The sequence below is a fragment of the Ovis aries genome, chromosome 13, assembly GCF_016772045.2.
Source record: "Ovis aries strain OAR_USU_Benz2616 breed Rambouillet chromosome 13, ARS-UI_Ramb_v3.0, whole genome shotgun sequence".
Taxonomy (NCBI): Eukaryota; Metazoa; Chordata; class Mammalia; order Artiodactyla; family Bovidae; genus Ovis; species Ovis aries.
This window is the reverse complement of record NC_056066.1, coordinates 53900141-53922779: the sequence shown is the minus strand read 5'-3', so window position 1 is coordinate 53922779 and position 22639 is coordinate 53900141. Positions and strand designations below refer to the sequence as shown.

General features: G+C 62.0%; 1 protein-coding gene across 14 annotated transcripts in view; it reads right to left on the bottom strand.

Annotated features, from left to right (window-relative positions):
- Nucleotides 1-314: 314 nt before the first annotated feature.
- The window catches only part of KCNQ2 (potassium voltage-gated channel subfamily Q member 2), a 48323-nt gene continuing 25998 nt past the window's right edge, over nt 315-22639 (bottom strand). For 2 of the 14 annotated variants that reach the window (XM_015099783.4, XM_042229881.2), the window contains 8 exons: nt 21318-21386; nt 20373-20402; nt 16260-16313; nt 12636-12859; nt 12167-12275; nt 11650-11781; nt 6986-7109; nt 315-6252 (listed from right to left, as the gene is read on the bottom strand). In XM_015099783.4, coding sequence (XP_014955269.2) covers nt 5521-6252; nt 6986-7109; nt 11650-11781; nt 12167-12275; nt 12636-12859; nt 16260-16313; nt 20373-20402; nt 21318-21386 — 1474 coding nt within the window. In that variant the 3' untranslated portion in view covers nt 315-5520. Of the gene's footprint in view, nt 6253-6985; nt 7110-9644; nt 9753-11649; nt 11782-12166; nt 12276-12635; nt 12860-16259; nt 16314-18878; nt 18972-20372; nt 20403-21317; nt 21387-22639 lie in introns of those variants that run through there. The other 12 variants (XM_042229885.2, XM_060396933.1, XM_042229882.2 and 9 more) reach the window with 9 other exon arrangements.

Genomic DNA, 22639 nt, shown 5'->3' with positions numbered 1-22639 from the left:
ATGCAGAGCATGCACCTGAGAAAAGGGCCCCCCACACACACAGGCGCCCGCCCAGCATTTCGAGGGCCCGCTCCCAGGACTCCTGCCACTCCCAGTGGCAGAGAGAAGGGCCAGGTGGGAGGCTCGATGGACTCAGACCCCAGGCCTGGGGTCATGAGCATGTCTATTGTCTGAGCCACCAGCTTGTCCCCCACCGTTACACCAGTGACAGGACACTGACTGGGCTCAGTGCCCTGACCTCGGAGGGTGCAACCCCACCTAAGCCCTGTCACTGGCCAACAGCCCCGAGACCCGAGGAAAGAGGCCACACACTGTCCAGGTTGAATCACTGTGTTTTACTAAGTGCACAGGTCCACTGGGCATCCGACTCCTCCCCGTGGCGCTACAGCTTCCCAGAACCTCCCACGTGTGTCCCTGACACCAGATCGCGCACCCGCCATCCCCAGGCAGCCTGCACTGGGCCCTCCGGGGGGCACACACATCAGCCTGACAGTGAGTGCAGTCAGTGAGTCTCAGCTGGTCCGTAGAAAACTAGATTCTTTCCCTGGGCGGCTGTCCCTGGAAAACGGACGGCACGCAGGTCACCTGTCACGGGGGTGACAGGCCCAGGAGCAGAGGCCCGGCTGTGCTGCAGGGGCGCGGGCGCGACGGTGCTCGTCAGCACTGAAGGCATCATGACATATTCTTTGGAGCATGAACATGAACAAAAGTGCAAAGACAGCCAAGACAACAGCGCAGACGGGGCCGGGGCCGGGCCACCTTAGGAAGGCGTGGAATGGGGGCGGGGTCCCCAGGTGGGCGGGCAGGCAGAGCCCCGCAGGAGTCATGCCGTGAGGTCCCCTACCCCCCGTACTTGCTGCAGACCTGGGCCCGCGGACCCTGGATGGAGGAGGCGGTGGGGTTGCAGGTTGGTGCCTGGCAGAAGCCAAGGGGGCAGGGGGTGACCACGGTGAATTTTCGTCAACGTGCATTAAGGCAACAACTTTATGAAACTCAGACAGAGCTGGACGTGCAGCATTCAGCAAAGTCCACACACCTGCCCAGCAACCCCAGGACTGAGGGCTGCCCCCCAGGAGGGTCCTCGCCTCTCCCGGTGCCTGATCTGCCTGTACTGAGGGTCTCTCCAGACAGGGCCATCCAGTCACACCTCCATCAGGCAAGGGGACCCATGCAAGTGTCCAAGACAAGAGCTCCTCAAGACAGAGGGGTCTCTCCTCCCACAAGCATCTTTTTCATGCTCCCTACCTCCTTCCTATACTCTCCTCCCCCCAGAATGCCCTCCGCATCTGCCCCCATCCTCACAACCCCATCCTCACAAGTCAACAGAAGCCAACGAGCTGTGTGCCCCACTTGTGCAGCTCCAGGGGCTACAGTGTCCCACCCTGGGCAGCCGGCTTTCTAAGCCCCTTGGACAGAGGATAGGTGTAAGCCCCTGATCCTAGCACATCACCTCCTTCAGGAAGCTCCCGATCGTCTCTCCCACTTAGCACTTGGTACAGGCCCAAGTGGAGCTTACCCTGGGGGCAGGAAGCAGCTGGCCTGGGATGGCCTGTGGCTCCCCTGGGCACTAAAAGCAAGTAGCCCGGCCCTGCAGGGCCTAACATTCATCCATACAAACAGGCAGCCTGGAGTTCTGCTCAGGGGTCACAGAGGGCAGGACTGTCCACATCACTGCCCAGGGCAGTGAAGACCATGCAGGGCAGTGCCACGCGAGGAACAGTGTCTAATTTGGAGCCATGCGTACTGGGAGTCATGAAGCCATCCTGCTGCTCATAACTCCCCACCCCGCTGGTGGCGGGGTGCCCTGAACCCTCCAGGTGGGGCCTCCCTGCCGAACCAGCCCTCTTCACAGCCATTTATTCTGGGGACTTCGGTGCAGAACCAATGTTGACTCTGCAGCAAGAAATCCGGGCCAACGCCTCCACCAGCGCCTGGCATGGTCTTGACATCGGGGGAGCATGGGAATTAACACCAGCAATCTTACAAAGGCCTGTCTGCAGTCCCCACCCTCCGGGGCCTCAGAAGCATCAGCAATGTCCCAGGACCATGTTCTGTCCACAAACAGCAGCATGACGGTGTAGCAGAAAAGAGGACACTCCCCCTCATCCTGTGTTGACATCTTAGGCCCGTGACCACAGGGGTGCCCCAGCCTAAGGAAGGGAGAAGTTAAAACAAAGTGTGAAGCTGTGAGGAGCTGCTGTCTGGTGACCGCTCCAGCTGAGAGTGTTAATTAGAGGGCAATGGCTGGCTCTTCTCATGGGGTGGACTCCCTGGCGAATCCCCCCAGAGGAGGGTGGTGCCCCCCGGAGGGTGCCGTGGTCTCCCAGGGGCAGGGGCCCGGCAGGGAGGCCCCGGAGGGAGTCCCCTGCTCCCTGGCTGGGTTCCTTCATCCTCCACGGTGGCCATGGCTCATGCTGTCACAGAAGAGGGAGGTGTGGGGCAGAGAAGGGAGAGGGTCCTGAGGCTGGGTCACATGGCTCAGGAGGGCAGAGGGAGCCACCAGAGCCCCCACATTGTAGCTGGATGCCCACAGACACCAAGACCTCCCTGGCCCAGCCTAGGCCATCTTGGCATCTGGACAGCCTCCGGGGCAGCTGAGGAGGAGGAAAAGGGTAGGTGGGAACCTGCCTGGGCTCTGGGAATCCCCCTGAGGTGCTGCCCAGAGGTCAGAAGAGCGGAACCCCACCCAGGGTCAACATCCCAGGACTGTCTGCAACTCCTGAACTCACTAATTCCTATGGACTGAAGCAGGAAGAGCCACAGCGAGTCAGACAAGGCATCTGTGCATGGGTGGGTGTGTGTGCACATGGGTGTGTATGCTTGTGCATACATGGGTGAGTGTGTGCACTCTGGTGTGTCTGGGTGAGAATGCATGTGACTCTGTGTGCAGGTGCTGTGTGTGTGGGTGTGTATGCATGAGTGTGTATGTGCTGTATGTCTGCAGGCATGAGTGTGAGCACAGGCATGTGTGGAGCTGGGGGAGCCGCGTGATCAAGTAACTGAGATGCTTCTCTTGGGAAGCCCCTACCACACGTGCGGTGGGGCAGGGTGGGCCCACAGCCACGGGTCACCCAGAAAGTGCACCGACTTGCCTGGAATGCCAAGCACTCTCCTGCCATACCTCCTGAAGGTGGGGGCCCTGGGGCAGCAGATGGACATAGAGGAACACATGTTACTTAGGCCCCTGACAAGGAGCCTCTACCCCATCATCTCCTAAAACTGCACCCCGAAACAGTCCCCCAAGCAAAGATGGGGGACAGGATTTCATGGAGGAGGCGTCACAGACTCCTTGCTGAGCACAGCACGTGGAGAGTCGGGCCTCAGCCCCTCCTGTTGCAACCTCGGAGGCCCTCCCATTAGTGGTCCTGGCGCCAGCATCTGGCTTAGCAGCTCTGCGGACCAAGCTAGCCTCTCTGGTCACCAGGGACCCACAGCACAGGGCATGCGCGTGATGGGACATGTACCTCTCTCCAGGGGCCAAAGGCCCCTGCTACCAGGCCAGGGGCCCAAGCAGGCCAAGATCCGACAGGGGTGGGTCCCTGCGGCTGGCAACCTAAATTGAACCCTTCCAGAGCCAGAAAGCAACAACTGGGGGCTGGAGTGGCTGTGGATGCACTTGGTCCAGGGGCTAGCCTGTTTGTGCCCTGTCGGGGCCCTCCAGCTGGGGCCTCTCTCTCCCAAGATGGGGGGCAAAGGGCAGCTCCGCCCTCACCCAGAGGAGCTGCCACTTGCCGGGGTCTCTTCACACAGTCAACACTAAAGAGGGGCTTTGCTCACCACTGAAGGTCTGAGGTGGAGAACATGAAGCGGGCACAGAGCAGACACGCTGGGTCGGGGGGCGGCCAACGAGGCACCCCCTGCCCCAGGCCACATGGAAGATCCCACAGCCAACCCTCCCTGGAGACTCGGGGGAGGCATCCTCATGCCTTGGCCCTGAACACAGACCACGGTTCTGACTCCGAGCTCGGGTCCTCCTGCACTGGGCCAGCAGACAGGTGCACATGGCTGGGACCTGGGGGTCCTGGTGTAGCGGGGGGTGGCACGCACAGAGGCTGCAGTAGACACTGCTCCCCAGGGATCTCAGAGGCCAAGACCTTAACAGCCAGGGGCATTCAACCCTCAGACACTACTTTCAAAGTCCTTCCCGGAGAGCAAGCACAGTCTCTCACTGACCAGGATGGACGGAAGCGTCCTGAGGAGACAGCTCAGGCTCTCCCTGGACCTGATATTTCAGGGGAAGTCACTACGTGGTAGGCTTTGCAGACCCAGCCCTGGTGCACAGGAAGGTCACTGCCTCAGAGGGCACTAGGTGTCCAGGCTTGCTGTCCTGTCACCCCAAATGCCAGATGCCCCTGCACACTGACAACTGGGGGCCCAGGACGGGGTCCACTCTGCCTCCTGGGGTTGGACTCCTGGCTCAAAGCGACTGCCCCTCAGGCTCAAAACGAGAAGGATGGGCACCACTGTTTCCCAGGGCCCAGGGAGGGAACAGGCATCACTGATCGCAAGACACCCAGAGGTCACAGTCAAGGGCTGGTCAGTGAGGAGAGTGGGGGTGATGGTCAGCCTAGGAGGGACAGGAGAGATCACCTACAAGGCAGCTCCTTCATCTCTACTGAAGGGTTTTCCCATTGGCTGAAGCATCGTCCAGCGGGGGTGCTGTTGGGGGGCTGATGGGGGACAGGTGAGGCAGGGTCCCTGGAGGACAGCGAGCAAATCGACTCACCACAACCGGCCCAGTCAGGACCCCAGAGCATGAGCCCAGCCAGGGGGCACCCTAGCCACTCAGCACTCCTCCCTGCAGGCAGGTCCATATCACAGCGCTGGCCACAGCGTGGTGACCAGTGTCCAGCCAGGGGAGAGGGGAGAGGACACAGGGGACACCCCCCAGCTTCCAGGTCTGGAAGGGAGACCCCAAGGACCCCCTCCAGGAGCCTATGGAGCCGGCCCCTCCCCACAAGAATCAAGTTCAGGAGGTCTGAGGCCACTCTGTTCTGGAGGGGGTCCCAAGCCTTGCCCCCATGCCCCCTTCAGGCCAGGGTCCTGAACGTGGGGCTGGCTCCTGTCACAGGACGCTCAGAACCAGGGGAAGAAGGCGACACTGACCAGCAGCTGTGGGTGGTACCCAGGATGATGGGGCAGGACAGGAATGGGGGCAGAGACAAGCCACACACCCTGGGCCTCAAAGCTGCTGAGCCTCACAAGGCAGATCTGCCCCTCGCTGCCACCCTGCCCCCAAAGAAGCCTGCACCTGGCCGCCAGGGGCCTATCCTCAGCCTTGACCCTGGCCTCTGTCATGCCCGGACCAATGGTCTGCAGAGTCCGCCGAGTGGGCACGGCCAGCCGGGCTGCCCCTTGCTGGAAAAGAATTTCTGCCAACCTTCAGTGCAAGAGACTGAGGGCCACACCTGTCCACCACCCTGCACAGGCACCCCTACTGCCTTGCTCTAAGAAAAGGGCCCCAGAGCATCTGCCTCGAGACCAGGAGGCCAGGAGTCAGGGGGAGGCTAGCAGGTGGCCTCACTTCCGGGGCCCGGCCCAGCCCATATCACCAAAGGGGCCCTCGCCCGTGGCGGAGCGCGGTGGGGGCCCGCACGGGGTGCAGAGGTCCGAGTCCGTGTCCGACTCGCCCTCCGCGATGTAGGGCCTGACTTTGGCGCACGGAGCGACCGCCGCGTAGCAGCTGTTGAGGGCATCCAGGTTCTCCTTGGACTGGGAGATGCTGAAGCCACTGAAGGAGCGCTCCAGCTCCTCGTGGTCCACGGATGGAATGGAGATGGATGTGTCACTGTCCCTCAGTGCGCCCTCGTGGGGCCTGCAGGCCGGGGCATCCTCCGGCCTCAGGAACTCCGTGCTGGCCCGGTGGCCCCCGCTGTAAGCGGACAGGGACCGCTCATGGGCGGGTGGCGGCGGGATACGCACTAGCGAGCTGTGGTCCCCCACGGGTGAGGTGCCGTGGCCTGGGCGGGGGTGGCACTGCTGCTGCCACGAGGTGGAGGGTGGGCACTGGGCAGAGGGTGCAGGCGGGGGTGCCGCGAAGTTCTTCTGGCCCACGGAGCTGGTGGAGCGGACAAGCTTGATGATGCAGCCGCTCCGGCCACCGTGGTCCCGGCTGTCTTCGGGGCTGTGGTACGGTGGCGCCGGCTCCGGCTCCTTGGCCCCAAAGTAGGCCTCGGTTTCCGTCGGAGGGACACCCATGCGCTGCATGTAGATGTTCACCAGGAAATCCAGCTTCTTCTCCATGGACAGGACCTGTGGGAGGGGCTAGTGAGCCATGCTGGATGGTTCCCATGCTGGGGAAGGGGTTGGGGGTGGGGAGGACGGTCCCTGGAGGTGGGAAGGGCTGAATGCTTCTCATGGCGGGGGTTGGGATGCTCCTTGGAGCTGGGGAGGGCAGCAATGCTCCCTGGACAGGTGGGGACCCTAGACACTCCCCAGAGGTGGGGGGACACAGGAGGTCACCTACAAAATTGCAGAGGCAATAGAAGGCAGGACACCCCCTCCCCCGACAGCTCAGCCTCTGACTGCCCCCATCAGGGTATGTGGCCTCAGGGCTTCAGAGCATGGACACTCTTGCTTCTTTGGGCCACTCTGTGGGTTCACCCATAAAGCAAACTCCAGAGGGAAGGAATCACCCCATTCCTCTCCTGAGCTCCCAGAAGCAGACCCTCAGCAAAGGGTCTTGTGTGTGGTTCCAGAGGACTTGCTCCCAAGAGAGTAGAGGAAAGTCAGACAAGGTCAGCCAAGTGGGGTGGAGAACGACCACGCAGGCCCTGCAGTAGCGCCCCCCAGGCGAGAAGTGAGCGAGCAAGCCAGTGCTTGGCCTGGGGTCTGTAGGCGCTGGCCAGCAGAAGGGAAGTGCCCCAGGCCTGGGAGTGCTCACGGGGTACCCAGGGTCCAGACACCAGAGCCCTCAGCTCCCCACAAGCTGGCGCACCCTCCCGCAGCAGCTGCACTGACACCACGGACCCCCAGCCTCTCCCACCTGCTTCTCCACCTTCCCCAGCCTCCCCATCATGCTGGGGTCCTCGGGCAGCTCCGCCTCCGCCGGGCCCTTGCCTCGGTCTTTGTCCGCCATCGCTGGGCCACGCCCCACGATCTGGTCCACTCTGCCGGAAGAGACCCACCCCGGGCGTGAGGTCGGGTGAGAGTGCTGGGGCCCAAGGCGTCTCCTCCTGGGCCAGGCCGCAGCCCCCAGTTTCAGGCTCCGGCTGAGCCAGAGCCGACTGAGGGCAGCGAGGAACCAGGACAGATAGACGCCTGGCGCCAGGTCCCTGTCCTGCTCTCTGCCACCCTCGGTGCCTGTCCCTTGACCGGCCCATCCCAGCGGGGCTGGCACATCAGCGAGGAGCAGAGAAGGAAGCCAGGGCCATGCACCCGCAGCTCCCCGCACCTTCCCCACCCCAACCCCCGCCCCCACCCCAGCTCTGCTCCTGGATAAAGTACCACTGAGGCCCCGCCCACCCGGGGGTCTGGAGGGGGCGGAGCTAAAGGTGGGCCAAGGGAACCACAGAAGCGCGGGTAGGGGGCAGGGGGCAGGGGGCGTGAGGGCTACGCTCCATGCGCCAGACGCGGGAGGGGACACACAAAAAAACACCGAAAACCGCCAACGCACAACCAGAAGGGACAGACAGAGCCACTGCCAACCAGAAGGGGTCCCTGTGCGCTCGTGCGTGTACATGTGTGTGCTTACTATGCATGCGTGTGCGTGCTTCCATGTATGTGCGCACACTTGTGTGAACGTGAGTGTGCCCTTATGTGCACACGAGTGGGGGATGCGGAACACAGCTGAGCTGGCCTCAAACAAGGGCAGCAGTCAGGAAAGCCAACAAGAGGGGAGGGAGGCCTCCTTCCTGGAGGGGCTTCTGCTTGACCACCGTGTGAGCAGGAACAGCCCCAGAGAAGGTCAGAAGGGGCCTTGAGAGGAGCAGCGTGGGTGCCTGAGTCGGAGGGGTGCAGCCACATGGACACTGGGCAAACACACTGGGGCCAGGGTGCGGCTGGCAGGACAGTGACCTGGGCACAGGCCACGAGAGCCTCATGGCCAAAGCCTCCTTCCAGGCTCCAGAGTGGGGAGGGCTGCCAGCCCCCCCAGAAGTGCCACTTGAAGCCACTGCCCCCTCCCCGGCTGCCTTCCTCATCCATAGCTGCCCTGATCGCCTGTCAGGACTCAGGGATCTGTCCTGTCTGTCGCAGGAAGCAGGAGGGGTCAGGCTTGCATCAGCCATGGGGCAGCCTCCTCATGCTCCAGTGGGCATCATGCTTGATCATGCGGGGGGAGGGGTTTGGGGGGATGAAGGGCCCTCAGACTCCAAGCAGACGCTGTGGGGACAGAGCGGGAGGAGGGCTGTCTGGTGTTCAAGTGTCCACACAGTCCAGGCACGGGCGCTCAGCGCCTTCACCCCTGCCACATGACGGGCCATCCACCTGGCTGCTGCCCTGGGATCCTCAGCCCAGGGTCAGCCTGGGGGTGCTGCTGGTGAGTGCTCCCTGAGTCTGCACCACCCCCTCCCCTGGGCCTCGGTGAGGAGCTGGGCTTAACCCCTCGTGCCCAGTCAGCCCTTTGGCCCCTTCTTTGTGGGAGTCTGCATGTCCTCTGGCTGCAGTGGTCCGGGAGGCCTGGGGGCTCCGAGGGCTGGTAGGGCCTTCTCAGCCCCTGTGCCCTGCAGCGATGCCGGAAGGGCAGGCTGCTGTCTCGGGGCACAGCTTCCTTGGGGCTGTCCTCCGTGTCCTCTTTGTGGGACACAGGAAGGACAGGGGATGCGACAAACACTGTCTGGGCTGCCCTGGGTCAGTTCTGCTCCCCCAGAAACTCCTTTCGTCTAGGAGAGCTGCCAGGCTGGGGTGCTGAGTACACTGACTCCCGGCCTCATGCAGAGAAACCCCAGCACACAGGAGTCAGACACCCAACTGGCCTTCAGGACACCCCTGGTCCTTTCTGCCAGCATGGCCAGGGTGCCTCTGCCCTCACCCCACAACCCTGCCCTGGGTGCTCTCTTAGACCTACTGGGGGCATCACAGCCATCATTTCAACTGTCCAGGGGAACAGGAAGGCTCCGATGTCTGAATTCACCACCAGTGACCCTGCTCCTGCTGCCTAACACCTACCTGCCCTCATACCCCACTCCTCTTTGACCAGGACCACCTCCTGCAGGAACCCTGACTGCGGTGACAACTAGACACAAAGCCCAGGGTTCTGGGGACCCCCTGGGCAGCCCACTCAGGTTGGGGCCTTTCCTAGTCACTCTTCACCAGACTCTAGAGGCCAGAGGACCTGCTTGGTCCATAAGCGGCACAGAGTGACCCACCGGCAGTGGTGCTAAGAGCCTGCATTGGTGCTCAGGCAGAGCTCCCGCAAGGCAGGCCCTCACATCTGAACGCATCTGGTCCCTGGGGGGCTACCGTCTACTTGTGCCCAGGGAGTGCCCCAAAGAAGTCACACAGGTGTCACACAGCCTCCCCAGGACCACGCCAAGAGAAGCAGCTCAAGGGCCCCCGACCCAGCCTCCCGGGGCCTCAGAGGACGTCACTTTGTCAAGGACAGAAACAGCCCTGCATCCTGTTGGGCAGAGAGGGTGCTGCCGTCATGTGGCTGGAGCAAAGGGGACTGGCATTCCACACAGACAGGCGGGGCATGTCCTGACCTAGGTGAGTACTGGGGTGACTCTCTCGGAGGGGCCGTGGGTCCTTTGCTGGGGTACTTCTTGTGCCGGGGAGTTGAAGGGGGTGGGGGGCCCACAATCATATCTATCCTGGCGAGTAAACAAGAAAAGAGACACCGGGAAAATGCATCGTGAAGCAACATGTCGGGGGCAGCAGGAACTCGCAGAGAAAAGGAGCGACCTGCTGAAGGCCGCCCTGACCCTGGAGCGCAAGGACTCTGAGCTCCAGGACCTTGGCACCGGGCGGGGCCACAAGCTTGTGGTGCCCCGTCTGCCCGGGCCAGTGTCCACATGCACGGGACACAAGGCAGCTGGCAGCTAAGTGCCAAGGGTCCCAGGAAGGACATGAAGACCCTGCCAGTGAGCGACAGACATCCAGCTCCTGCGGAGTGGGTCTGTCTCATCTGTTTTCCAGACAGAAAGGGAAGGAGAGGAGACCATCTAGGACAGAAGAGCCTGGTGAACAAAAACAGCTGCTGTGACGGATGGAGGTAGGCCACCCACTGGGACCCGGGGCGGCCTCTCACTCACACTTGCACACATGTGAACACACGTACACGCTCACACACTACACATACCTGCATGTTTGCATGCACTGACACATGTCCACACACCTGTGTACACATGCACTCTCACACATTATTTGCACGTGCACAACTGCATGGGCACACACGTTCACACAAACACACAGGTCTGCTCAATGCTCGAGGAGGACACTGAGCAGCTGAACTCCTGGCCCAAGCCTGTGGACAGGAAGGGTCAACCCCTGGCCCCACCCTAAGAGAGAGCTGGAGACCTAGACGGACCCTTCCCTTGGAATCTCAAGCAGAACCGGGCAGACACCTGCCGTGGGGCCAGAGGCTGGAGTGACCCCTAGTGCTGCCATGACCATCCAGACCCCTCCACGGCCAGGGCCTGGGCTTCAGGGCCAGAGAACTGGCAGCAGCTTCAGGGAAGGGGCCTGGCCAGCAGAGAGTGAGGCCCACGCCAGGACAGACCCATGACAGCCGTGGCATCACAGGCACCACAGACACGTGTGCTCGTTTGTGTGGACAGTGCGTGCTTCTCAGCACACGTGTACTCAGTGTGCATGTGTGTGTGCTGGCCTATGGGACATGTTTGTAGACATGAGGCTTAGGAAACAGTTATTTGTATATACGTGTGCCAACACGCATGTGCATGTGGGAGCAGACATAGTTCTGTGTGCGTGTGTGTCCGGGGTCCTCACTGCGTCTGTGTACATGTGTGTATGACTGACTCCTGGAGTGAACAAGCCAGAGACGGCAGCATCTGCGTGTGCCCTGCCCCGGCCACACCAGGCACCTGTCCAGCCCCATCGCCTACTCTGGCCATGGGAATCCCTCTGCATGGGGGGAGGGAGAACCTGCCCTCCCATTCTGGAAGAAAAGGTGCCACATGGCCTAACTGCTGCCCAACAGGCCCACGGAAACCTGCCCCTTCACCTCTCAACAGAACTACTCTCCCCAGCTCACATGGGTACACATACATGCAAGGACACACAACACACACAGATACATGCGTACACCCACACACTTCTGCAAAACATGTGTTGCACTCGTGTGCACACATGCACACGCATGCACTTTACACATACACACGTGTGCACGTGTGCCCACGGTCCGCACACACGTGAGTACACGTGTGCATTCACAGACGTGCATGTGCACACATACACACATACATGTTTGCCCATCATGGCAAGGGCAGAGAGAAGAGACAGACAACAGAAAGATTCAAAACAGACCACACGAGGACACGGCAGAAAGCCCACGTGGGGCCAGCGTGGCGCCGGAGAGGAAGGGCCCAGACGTGGCAGCAAGCAGGGCCAGCCACTGTGTCTGCAGCCGCATCCGCCGCCACACCTCTGCCAGGAACGGGCAGCCCACGCTGCACCGGCCCCCGAACAGCACCCGGTTTGGCCCAGAGGACCCGGCTCCGCACCCCAGGGTGGGGTGGGCCCTCTTGCCTGGACTGCAGGTTTTTGATGCGGGACAGCATGTCTAGGTGGCCGGCTGAGTACTGCTCAATCACATCCATCACGTCGTAGGGCCGCAGGCTCTCCTTGAACTTCCGCTTGGACACCAGGAACCGCATGACACTGGGGGAGTCAGACGAGGGGCTGTGAGCCCTGGGCAGAGAAGGGCCCACTGAAGGCAGCCCCCCAACAACCACCTAGCTATGGCCCTCCCAGCATCTCTAGCCCTATTGTCTGGGACACCCACCGCCCGTACTCCCTCCACCTTTGGGCCTAGCTGTGCCAAGGACCCTGTCCACTCAGGAACCCCCTGCAGCACCGCTCCTGCTGTCCATGGCACCTGGCGCCCGGGCACAGGCGATGGCCATAACAGCAGGTGCCTTGTGAGCTGCAGGGCCCGGGCTGAAGGGGTGTCCGCCGTGAGGCATCCCCCAGAGCCGTGTCTCCACCCTCGCCCCCCAGGCCCCACGCGCACAGATGGCTTTGTGAGAGGCAGCCAGGTCCTCACCACACGGCCCGGATGCTGACTTTGAGGCCTGGGGTCAGATCCTCTGTCACAAACTCGCAGTTGCAGCTCTTATTATCGTCCACGATGTCCTCCCCTGGGAGACTTGCTTCTGGGTGGAAGGACATAGCCCGTGAGGGGCCAGGCAGCCCCCGGCGCTGTGGGGCCTGGTGCTCTGGCCCTGCAGTGCTCCAGCCCCCACTCCTGCCTTCTCAGCCTGCTTCCCTCCGCTGTGCTCCTTGGGGAGCGGCCACCATGAGAGTATAAGAGGGCATCACTGTACATGGACAGATGGGCAAAACGTGGTATGCCCACACACGGGACCCGGGGAATGTCTGCCCTAAGAGCAGGGCTGCACCGTCACCAGCGCCATGGGTGAGCATGGAGCTCGTGGTGCAGGACAAGCCCATGCAGCCCCACCTCCCGGAGCTCCAGGACAGCAGGCCTGCACCCCCAGGGCTGCCCAACCCACCTTCCGAGTTCTGCCGCGAAGCAGCACCCCTGGCCCGGAATGCCTGCCGGGCGCGGCCACGTTCCCCGAAGCTCCAGCTCTTGGGCACCTTGCTTGGACTGTCCTCCAGGCTCTGGTCGGCGCTGGGTGACCGGCGGACGGTCTGGGTCTGAGGGGACCCCTTGCCCTTGGCAGCCACGCCGCGGGGGCTGGAGAAGACACGGTCTTTCAAACTGACCTTCTGACTGCTCCCGCGAGAACCGACAGACGGACAGACACACAGAAAGACAGCAAGAGAGGTCACCCTGCAAAGAACACTCCAGCCCACTGGCTGCTGGCGGGTGGACGGGGCGCTGAGGCCATGGGGATGGGGAAGGAAGGTCACCCGGGTGAGTGGAGATGGGTCAGCCCTACCACAGACTCCCAGGGCCCACTGGGTGCTCAGCCTGGCCGGGGACCGGTCAGTGGACTCTGAAATCACTTTCAATTGCCACCCAAAGGTGCCTGAGCTCTTGCCACACTGTCCGGCCAGGCCTCCTTCTCCAAATGTCCTGGGCACCTCCTGAGGGTGCCCAGCCACTTCAGTGATTACCACACCTGCCCCGCCACCCTTGTAACTGCCCCAGGTCAGAAGGGTGAGGTCTGTAGCTGACCCCTGGGCCCCTCTGCCCAACCCTGGGGAGCTGCCTGGAGGAAGAGTTGCAGGGGAGGGGGAGGGGAAGCAGCACAGAGGCAAGGGTCTGCCCACCCCTTCTACCCAGGGTGGTACAGGCTCCCCCAAACAAGACCCATCCAGGAATAGAACATTCATGCTCTGGAGAACACTTGGGGTGCCAGCCGAGCCCTGGCCAGAGGCCTCAGGGAGGGGGCAACCATGGCCATCCAGCCACAGCCCCATAATGGGCTCCCTGCCCTCATCTCTTGGTAACCATGGAGATGGATCTGACACCCTGAGCTTGTCGGTTCTAACATCCTCCAGGCCTCATGCAGGAGACAGAAGCATGGTAGTCACAGGTCGTGGTAGTCACAGGTCAGGCCCAGGGCCAGGCAGCCACTCACTTCCTCCCACAGACCACCATCTGCCTGGAGGAGAGCGAAGTCCCTGTGAACTGTGAACCCATTCATGCCACCACACTGAGGGGCCACTGGACTTCCTGGAGTGGCCTCTGCACTGCCCTGGGGCCCAGGGCCTGGGGCCAGCCCACACGGCCAGCCACCTAGCAGGGCCTCTGCTGCCCCTGGGAAGCAACCACCACAGCTGATCCCTCAGACAGCGCCAGCCCCATCACAGATGCCCTGGGTCAACCACCTCCCCTGACCTAAGGGGGACCCACAGCTGACACAGCGTCAGACGGCGCAGAGATGATGGGCCATGGACAAAAGACGGCCCATGGCCTGGTCCACCCAGCCCAGACACTGCAGTCCAAGCTGGTGCCCCCACCTTGCCCCCAGCCAGCTGAGACCCTCTGTGCTAGTTCTCAGGCCTGAGGCATGGAGCCCACCCGGAGGGGAGGTTCCCCCAGAGACTCTCAGTGCCCAGGGTCCCCTTGAGCACAGGAGCCAGGGCATTTGCTTGCTCAGGACACTAGCCCCAAGCCTGTAACTGCTGTGCCTGGCACGAGGCAAAGACAGGGGTGGGGGGCCGAGGGACCCCCGGAGCCAGGGCACGGGAGCCATTGTGCAGATAACCCTAGTCATTCCCAAAGGAGACCACCAGCTGGTCCAGGACAACCAAGAAGCAAGGGCCCCACCAAGCCCTTGATGGGGACCCCCAGCTGGACTTGCTGTCCTGTACATACCAGGGGTCCCTGGAACTTGGTTCCAGGCAGCTGCCTGCGAGGACAGAGCCACAGGAAGGAGCCTTCCCTGGCCTCGCCCTGGCCCTGCCGTCCCGTCCCTGACTCTCAGACTGCTCAGACCGGGGAGAAGCCTCCTGCTGGGGGACCATGGGTGGTGGTCTGGACTTTCTCAGTTATCACAACTCAGAGTCACAGGCACGCAGCCCCCCAACCACCCTGATCCTATGTCAACTCCAGGTGCTCGAGTGCCGACAGTCCTGCAGGAGTCAAGAGAGGCTCTCCCTCACCTCACAAGCCAAGGATGGAAGCAAACGCAGGGTGGGGCTCTGGCCGCCTGCCCCCAAGGAAGGGGCGGGAGGCTAGCCCACCCTCCGAGTGAAGGGCATTTACACGGGGCCAGATAGCAAGCTCAGGAAGGTCTGGGGGAGAAAGCAAGGCCCAGCCTCTCCTCTCCTGCCTGCTACCACCCCCATCCCCCATCCAAGGCAAAATCCCCAAAAAGAGAAGCCAGCCATCAACAAGGATAAGCGAGGGGGTGCCCCGGCTGAGCGCCGCTATACCCTAGTCTGCGCGGCCAAGGCCCAGCTTGGAGGGGGAGAGCCAGCATCCACCAAGAGAACCGTCTGGCCCACGGCTGGACCTTGGATGCCCAGGGAAGGTGAGGAAGATGAGGGGAGAGTTGTGAAACACACATAGCGGGGCCGAGCATGGCCTGGGCCCCTGGACCGGCTGTGGGCACCTCTGGCCCTTCCGGTTCCCAGGCAGCCTGACCACAGCCCCCGACCTGACAGGCCAACCTGTGGCCAGAAGCCCCCTGGACACAAGCTCTGGGCAAGCAGGACAGCTTCTACTGGGACCCCAAATCTCCCCTTGAAGGGCTGCAAGAGCCCCCCACCCCCGCAGGCCTTCTTCAGAACACACAGGCAGCACGGCAGGGGCAGGGGGGTCTACCCTCCAAGCCCCTCTCGGGGAGCAGGATTCGGAGCATGCACGGATGCAGGTGTGCAGGCATGCCGCCCTGGAACCCCGACCTGCTGCCCAGCCCCTCCCCACGCCCACCGCTCAACATCCCTGCTTCCGGGGCCAGCTCGGACCACATGCACACGATGACTGGTGAGTGCAGCTGCCAGCACCTGCGGGCCGCACGGGGCAGGGCGGGGCGGGCAGCAGTGGGCCCAGAGCAAGCAGGAGGACAGACACTTCCACATCCCCGAGAGCAGACAGGGCACAGAGAGAGGAAACGTGCCGGCAGTCAGGGAGCCCACTGGGCAAAGGTCGGCCCTTCCACCGTCCCGTTTCCAGTCTGCCCTAAACCAGGCCTGTACGTGGGAGGAGGGAGCCGCGGACCTCGGGCTTTCCGGTGCATCTGGTGTGCCAGGACCACAGGGAGCCCGGCACACACAGGACAGAGCCGCCTCCCGCGGGCGGGCAGCGGGTGGAGGGCAGCGCCCTCCCTTGCGTAGTAGAGGTGCTAGATGGCCCAGCCATGGGGAAGTCTCGCAGGAGAGCAATCAGACCCCGGAAGGCGCGCTTTGCGGGTTCAGACCCCCTGGCCGGCCCCTCTCCTGCTTGGAGCACAGCATCGTTGGGGCATTGTTTGGCTTGGGGGGAAGGAAGGGCGTTAGCACCGTGCCCCTGTAGCCCAGGAGGGCGCCTGGGGTCAGAGGCGGGCAGGGGCTCCACGAAGGGCTGGGAGGTGAGCTGCCAATCAGAATCGGGGCCTAGGGGGGCCGGACGGGCGCCAGCCTTTCCCTGGCGCATCTAGAACCTCTAATAAGCAGTGTTTGGAGCGGAAGGGGACAAGAGCCGTGCAGCAATGGTCGTCCGAGCGGCGTGTCCGCGGTACCTAGCGTGTCCTGGGCAGCATCCACACAGGGACTCTGCGCACCGTCTGCCTTTACTGGAAATGAGGAGAGGACAGTTAGTCCTGCGGGCGCTGGCGACCGGAGGGACCCCGGCCGGGCGCGTGGGCGTGGGGTGCGCCCGCCACAGATTTCACATGGGAGAAAGAAGTGCGAGTGCGGAGGTCGCTCACAAAGTCCTCCGTCAGCCTGGAAAAGAAAATAGTCCCTATTTTTGGAGAGAAAAAAAAATCTTTTTTTCCTCTCCAAAAATACCTTTTCCTTCCAGCATCTATTTGGGGCCATCTCTTTCAAAAGATGTATTATTTTTTGCTATATTCATGCCAACAAAAAAATAATACATGGGCTAAGGCTTTGCTGGTTCTACAGGGACAGGATTTCAGAAAGCTCACGTTTTCAGAGGAAAAACGTGCGAGTTTGGCTTCACAAACCAACCCAGACAGCGGCCTGATCAGAAGTGGCCCCCGTTTACCCAGAATGCAGTGGCCACTCTACCCAGAGGGGAGCCAAGGAGGAGGAGGCTTGGGGCCCCTGCACATGAAAGGGCCGGCCAAGGCCAGACCCTGGGTGAAGGCTATCCTGACCTGCGGCTAGCTGGTCAGGAAAGGCTGCCGGTGGTCAGCCTGCCCAAGACCCTCCACAAAGGCCAGAGCGAGCTGTGCATAAGAACCTGCACGTGTTGTTAGTTGATCAGTCATGTCCAACTCCCTGTGACCCCATGGACCATAGCCTGCCAGACTTCTCTGTCCATAGGATTCTCCAGGCAAAAATACTGGAGTGAATAGCCATTCCCTTCTCCAGGGGATGTTCCCGACCTAGAGATCGAACCCAGGTCTCCTGCTCTGCAGACAGATTCTTTACTGTCTGAGCCACAAAGCTTTTAAGCAGAAATGAAAAGAACCAGCAAGAACGTCAAGAAACCCTTCACTTCCCTGGGGTCTTGCTCTCTGCCTCCACCTTCAAAGTTGTTGCTTCTGAGACAGTGGCTCTCAAACTGCTGCGCCTGGAAACCCGGACACAGCCAACAGTGTTGACTCACAGTCACTTAAACACCAGTGGCACCTGCCACTGTCCCAGCAAGGATCTCCCCACATTAACACCAGCAAGCCAGGGTCAAGCCTCCTCAAAGAGCTCTCCCTTGGCTTCACCAGCCTCGCCCTCCGTGGAGGACCCTGCAAGCATGTGCGCTTCCCTGGTGGGACCTTCCCCAGTTACTTCAGGTTGTAGGAAAAAACTAACTAGAGGGCCACCCGGGGCAGAGGGGCACATCTTCCCAGGATTCAGACCACTCCCACCCTGGCCCAGCAGCTCACAGAACTCAAATTTAGGGCAAACGTGCTCTCCGCAAGCACACCCCTGAGGTAGCCACAGTTCCACCAGGGCCTGCCAGACAGATGAAGACCCTAAAGACTGGGACTACATGGCCAGTTCCTTGCAGGGGTCCCCAGGCCTGCACACAGAGCCCTGCCTTGCCCCGCCTGGGGGCTCCTCCCCCAGGAAAGAGCATGAGGTAGGATGGGATGTCTGCCCCCAGCTCTTTTGAAGGACCTCAGCCTTGAACAGATGAGCAGCCCAGCATTGCCCACCCACCATTTCCTACGTGACACCTCAAGCCTGGCTTCCACACACAGGAGCTTGGGGAGCGGCTCTCCAACTGCAGCGATTTCTTTAGTTTTAATGAAAATTTAAACAGCCTCACGTGGCCAGAGGCTCCTGCATGAAACCAGGAAGTCTGAGGGCAGGACAAGAGCAGGGGGAGGGGGACTGGTGGTGGCCCAGCCATCCCCCTGAACACTGCTCCTCTGCTTGGGGTGGGCAGTGAGGAGTCCCAACTCCAGCCCATCGCCTCTGGGCTCTAGGCTGGCCCTGGGGTTTCCTGCCCACATTCAGCCCCGGGGGGCCTGGGCTCAAGAGGGTGGAAGAGGTGCCCACAAACAGTCACCAACACCAGACTGGACAGACACGCACCCAAACACTGCACATGGCCCCCCACGATGAAGAGGGGGCCACACGGACGGGAGCAAAGCAGCTGGGGCGCAGGGGTTTCCCCAGGCACAGGAGTAGGCAGTCAGAAATGGGGTGGATCAAAGGGCAAGTCAGAGCCACACCCGGAGCAGCACAGCCCGAGACCCCCGCCTGCCCCCCCTCCCGCCCCCGCCAGCCCCACGCCTTGGTCTAACGCCCACACAACCACAGGGCATGTCCCCACCATGAGCCAGGACCAAGGGGTCTCCTGGCAGTGGAGGGCCCCCGCACCCACCCCGTCCACCTGCTTAGGGTCCCCTTGCCGGGCAGCCCAGGAACAGCCCACCCACAGGTGTCCAGGGCGGGACCCTTTCCTGCAGACCTACTGTGCACCGGGTGCTGCACGGGGGCTCCTGGCTGCTCCAGTCGGGGCACAGAAATGCCCTGGCTGAAAGGTATGCACCCAGGATAGGCCGGCCCTCTGTCCCAGGACCTCAGCCTCGGGCCCCCAGGGGAAGCCGCTGGTCACAGGCAGGGACACACGGACACACGGGGAGGGAGGGAGGAGCAAAAAGCGGGTTCGAGGAGGGGAGCCACAGAACGTGCCGGAGAGCCAGGGGGCTCCCGTGAATCCTCACCTGGAGTCCTGCTTTCAGGGTCAGCCACCTCATCCCCAAAGACAGAGCGGACGTGAAAGGGGCCCGAGAAGGGCAGTGACATGATTAAAGGCACTTGGGGGGGGCAGGCAAGATTTTCCAGATTGGGGGAGGGGAGGGCAAGAGAGGAGAGAGAGAGAGAGAGAGGCTGAGACGAAAGTTGTCTGGAGGGGAGAGGCACACAGGCGGCGAGCACAGGGAGCCGCAACAGGCCAGAGGGGCCACGCCGAGGGCCAGAGAGCGCCCACTGGGCAGAGCTGAGGGCAGCCGCGCCCACCTCCTCGGCCTCAGGGTCCTGGGGGCTCACAGGAGGGGCTGATGGCAGCACCAATGGGAACCAATGAAGTGGAGCAGTCTCGGGGCTCCCCAGACACCAGGCTTGCTGCTCCCGCTCCCTGCCCACCTGACCACAGCCCCGTGCCAGGCCCCTTGGTTTGTGCCCATGAGAACAGAGGTCACTGCCCAGGATAAAGCCACTCTGGTCTGGGATCTAAAGGGTCCTCTCTGCTGTTCTTTGGGCTGGTTGGAGGCAAAGCGCTGCTGATGTTTCCAGGTCAGCTCCAGTGGCCAACCCACTTCGGGGACTCAGGGGTGGGGTACATGTCCCCCTCTGATGGATGCTGAAGGAGGGCTCAGCCCAGTGCCTTCCCAGGTGAGCAGCCTTCAGTCCAGGAGGGCATGAACAAGCAGGCAGCATCTTTGGCCCATGGCCTTGGGGATGGGACTCCCCGTGCAGCTGTGGACAGGGCACCAGGGAACCCCTGAGCTCAGAGATACACAGCAGTACATGAGCAGGTTGGCGGTCACCAGACTCGAAAGCAGTGAATTGATCTGGCTTTCTTTTCAAAACTAGGAAGACAGCAGGGTGCTATCACCCTAACTCCAGCAGAGATCACCCCCGGGAGTCCTCATTTGGGGTCCCAGTCTCAAATTCACCTGAACCAAACAGAACTGCAGGGGCCTAGACAGACACGGGTAGTGGGGTACGGGTGCCCACCAAGGGGGTGTGAGGTGGGGCAGGAGACCCTGCCCAAAAGGAACCCTTTCCCACTCCTCCATCCTCCAGAAACCTCCACAAACCAAGACCTGCCAGGGTGGTGTGAAGACCTCCCCTCAGAACAGTGCCCCCCGCACTGCCTGACCCTGACCCGCAGTGTTTGGGGCACCCCTTGGTAGTGTCCGCCTGGGCCACCCTTGACTCAGAGCAGCCCAGACCCTGTGCCTGGAGCCAGTGGGACCGCTCCCCTGGAAGCCCCCCACCTCCCGCCCAAGGGGCTGCAATCACAAGCGGGCAGACAGGAGCTGTCCCTGAGCTCGGGGGCCTGGAAGCAGGCACAGACCCAGGTGCCCACATCACCACCGGGCAGGGGTCATTGCACAGTGGCATCGGGGAGCATGCACAGGTCCCGCGGCAGCACAAGCTCCACGGGACACGCAGAAAAGAGCAGAGGCGGCAGAAGGCAGGCGGGCACTGACCTGGGAGATGGCTCCGGCTGGGGCTCCTTCCTGCAAACAGAAGCAGAGGATGTCAGAAGCCGGCCCAGCGGTTGGACCCCACGCAGGGCCGGGCTGATGCACAATGCTCCCATGGGCCAGGGCTGCATGTGAGGGGTGCAGAAACAGCCCACACACCCCCAAGAGCTCCCTGGGGGCCCAAGGAGGCAGGTCCTGGAGGGACAGCAAATCTGGAAGGGGTCACGAGGAGTTTTGAGACTGAGGGTGCTATGGCCCCATGTTTATGGACACTTGGTTTAATCAGCATCACCAATATTAACAAACTTTGAAAGAGGAAGTGTGAAGAAAGCTCTGGAGCTGTCGAATTCCACAGTCGATGCTCAGGACAGCTAAGGTCCTTCACTTAACCACATCCACGAGGAGTCTTCCAGATAAGGTCATGTTCACAGGCCCCAGGACACAGATGAATCTTTTCAGGGGGGCATCATCCAACCCTCTCCAGACGACCCACTGCTGAGAGCTCTTCAAACAGCCCTGGGCACTGGGCCCAGCAGGCATCCTCCCCTCCTCTCCCACTGGCCAGTCCGTGTCCTCGGCAAGCCCGTCTGTGTCAAGTGCTCCGGGAGTCGCAGGTTTTGTAGTCGTGAAGGAACCAGCAGGTGCTACCCACGTGTCTCCACCTGATGCTCCAGGGTTGAACTCTTCCTCTGACCTATGGCCAGAGCAGCAGCCTCCCCGCCCCATGTGGAGCACCACCCCCACCCTGTGCCCACCCCCAAACCAGCTGCCCTCAGGATGGGAGCCAAGACTGGTCAGCAACAGGGAAAAACTGCCAGCAGCACCAGGGCCTGCGGCAACAGGATGTGAACATCCTGAACCATCCAGGGCCTTAGCCCAGCCTGGGCACCCCTACTGGCCCTCATGGAGCCATAGGGGATTAGAGCCGATGTGGATGCCCCTGCCCACCTGAAGGTAAGTCCAGACTTGCTCTTGAGGTTCCGCAGCAGCTCCAGCTGGTTGAGAGGCGGGATCAGTCTGCAGCAAGAGGACAGGTGAGTGAGCCCCCAACCCACCAGAGCCCCAGGGACCCCCATACCAACTCTCACCGGTGTCCACATCTCACATGGGGACACAGGCCATGACCTGTCACAGGCAGAAACAGGAGTAGATGGCGGCGGCAGACCCCTGGGGAGCCCATGCCTCCACCTCTGCGGCCCAGGCACTTTCTGTATTCCTCTGGGTTCACTTTCCCTGGGCACGTTGGCCCTGGGAGTGGATGGTGCCCAGGCCATCCCTAGAAGGGACGCCTATGTGGAGCAGGTCCCACAGGGCACCAGAAAATGGGGGGTGCCCCTCCCCCTTCCCAATCCCTGAACACCCCTTGGATTTGCAGCACAGTTGATAACGCAGCCCCCAACATCCTAGGACTCCCAGACCCTTCTCTCTCTGAGCCACTCTCTCTGCCAAAGCTGAGCAAGGCGGAGGTCCCAGGAAAGGACTGTGCTGGGCAGAGCCCGCTGGGCAGAGCCCACTGGGCGGCGCCCACTGGGTGGCTCCTGGGTAACTGGCCTGGCCCTACTCTGACCCCCATTTCCCGGATGGAGTCCCACCCACCAGGACAGCTGCATGCCTGGCCTGCCTGCCAATCCAGCATTCAGAGCTGTGGCCACCAGCAAGGAAGCCAGAGGTGAATCAAGTCCCTCTGGGATGCCAGGCAGTGGTCTGTATACATGGGAGGCTCCCGGGGAAGCCCATGCTCCCACCTCCAGCTGCAGGAGCCTCACCCAGAGACTTGGGTCCCCATGCTGTATGGGGACACTTTTGTCCCTCCCCCTCCCCCACTCCCCACTCCCCACCCGGTTCCTGGACACTTTCAACCCTCAGCTTCCATCTTGCCCATCAGTCACCCTGTCAGCTTCCAGGCACTGGTCTCTCCTTCCCAACTCAGCCTCCACCTGCTCTGATACCCACCTGCTCTGTGACCCCCACTTTCTGTGAACTCCCACCTGCTCTGATACCCCCACCTGCTCTGTGACCCCACACTGTCTGTGAATGCACACCTGCTCTGACACCCCACCTGCTCTGACACCCCCACTGTCTGTGACATCCCCACTGAGCCCCAGGCCCCCAAACCCCATCCTGAGCCTCAGGCCTTCTTGACCCTGGGGACCCCTGACCCTCCCAGGCAACTGTGTCCAAGCCTCCCCTGGGCATCCTCACTCTGTCCCGCAGTACCACCATTCCCCACACACCCTGGCTCCAGCCCCTACCCACTCCCGACCCTTCCA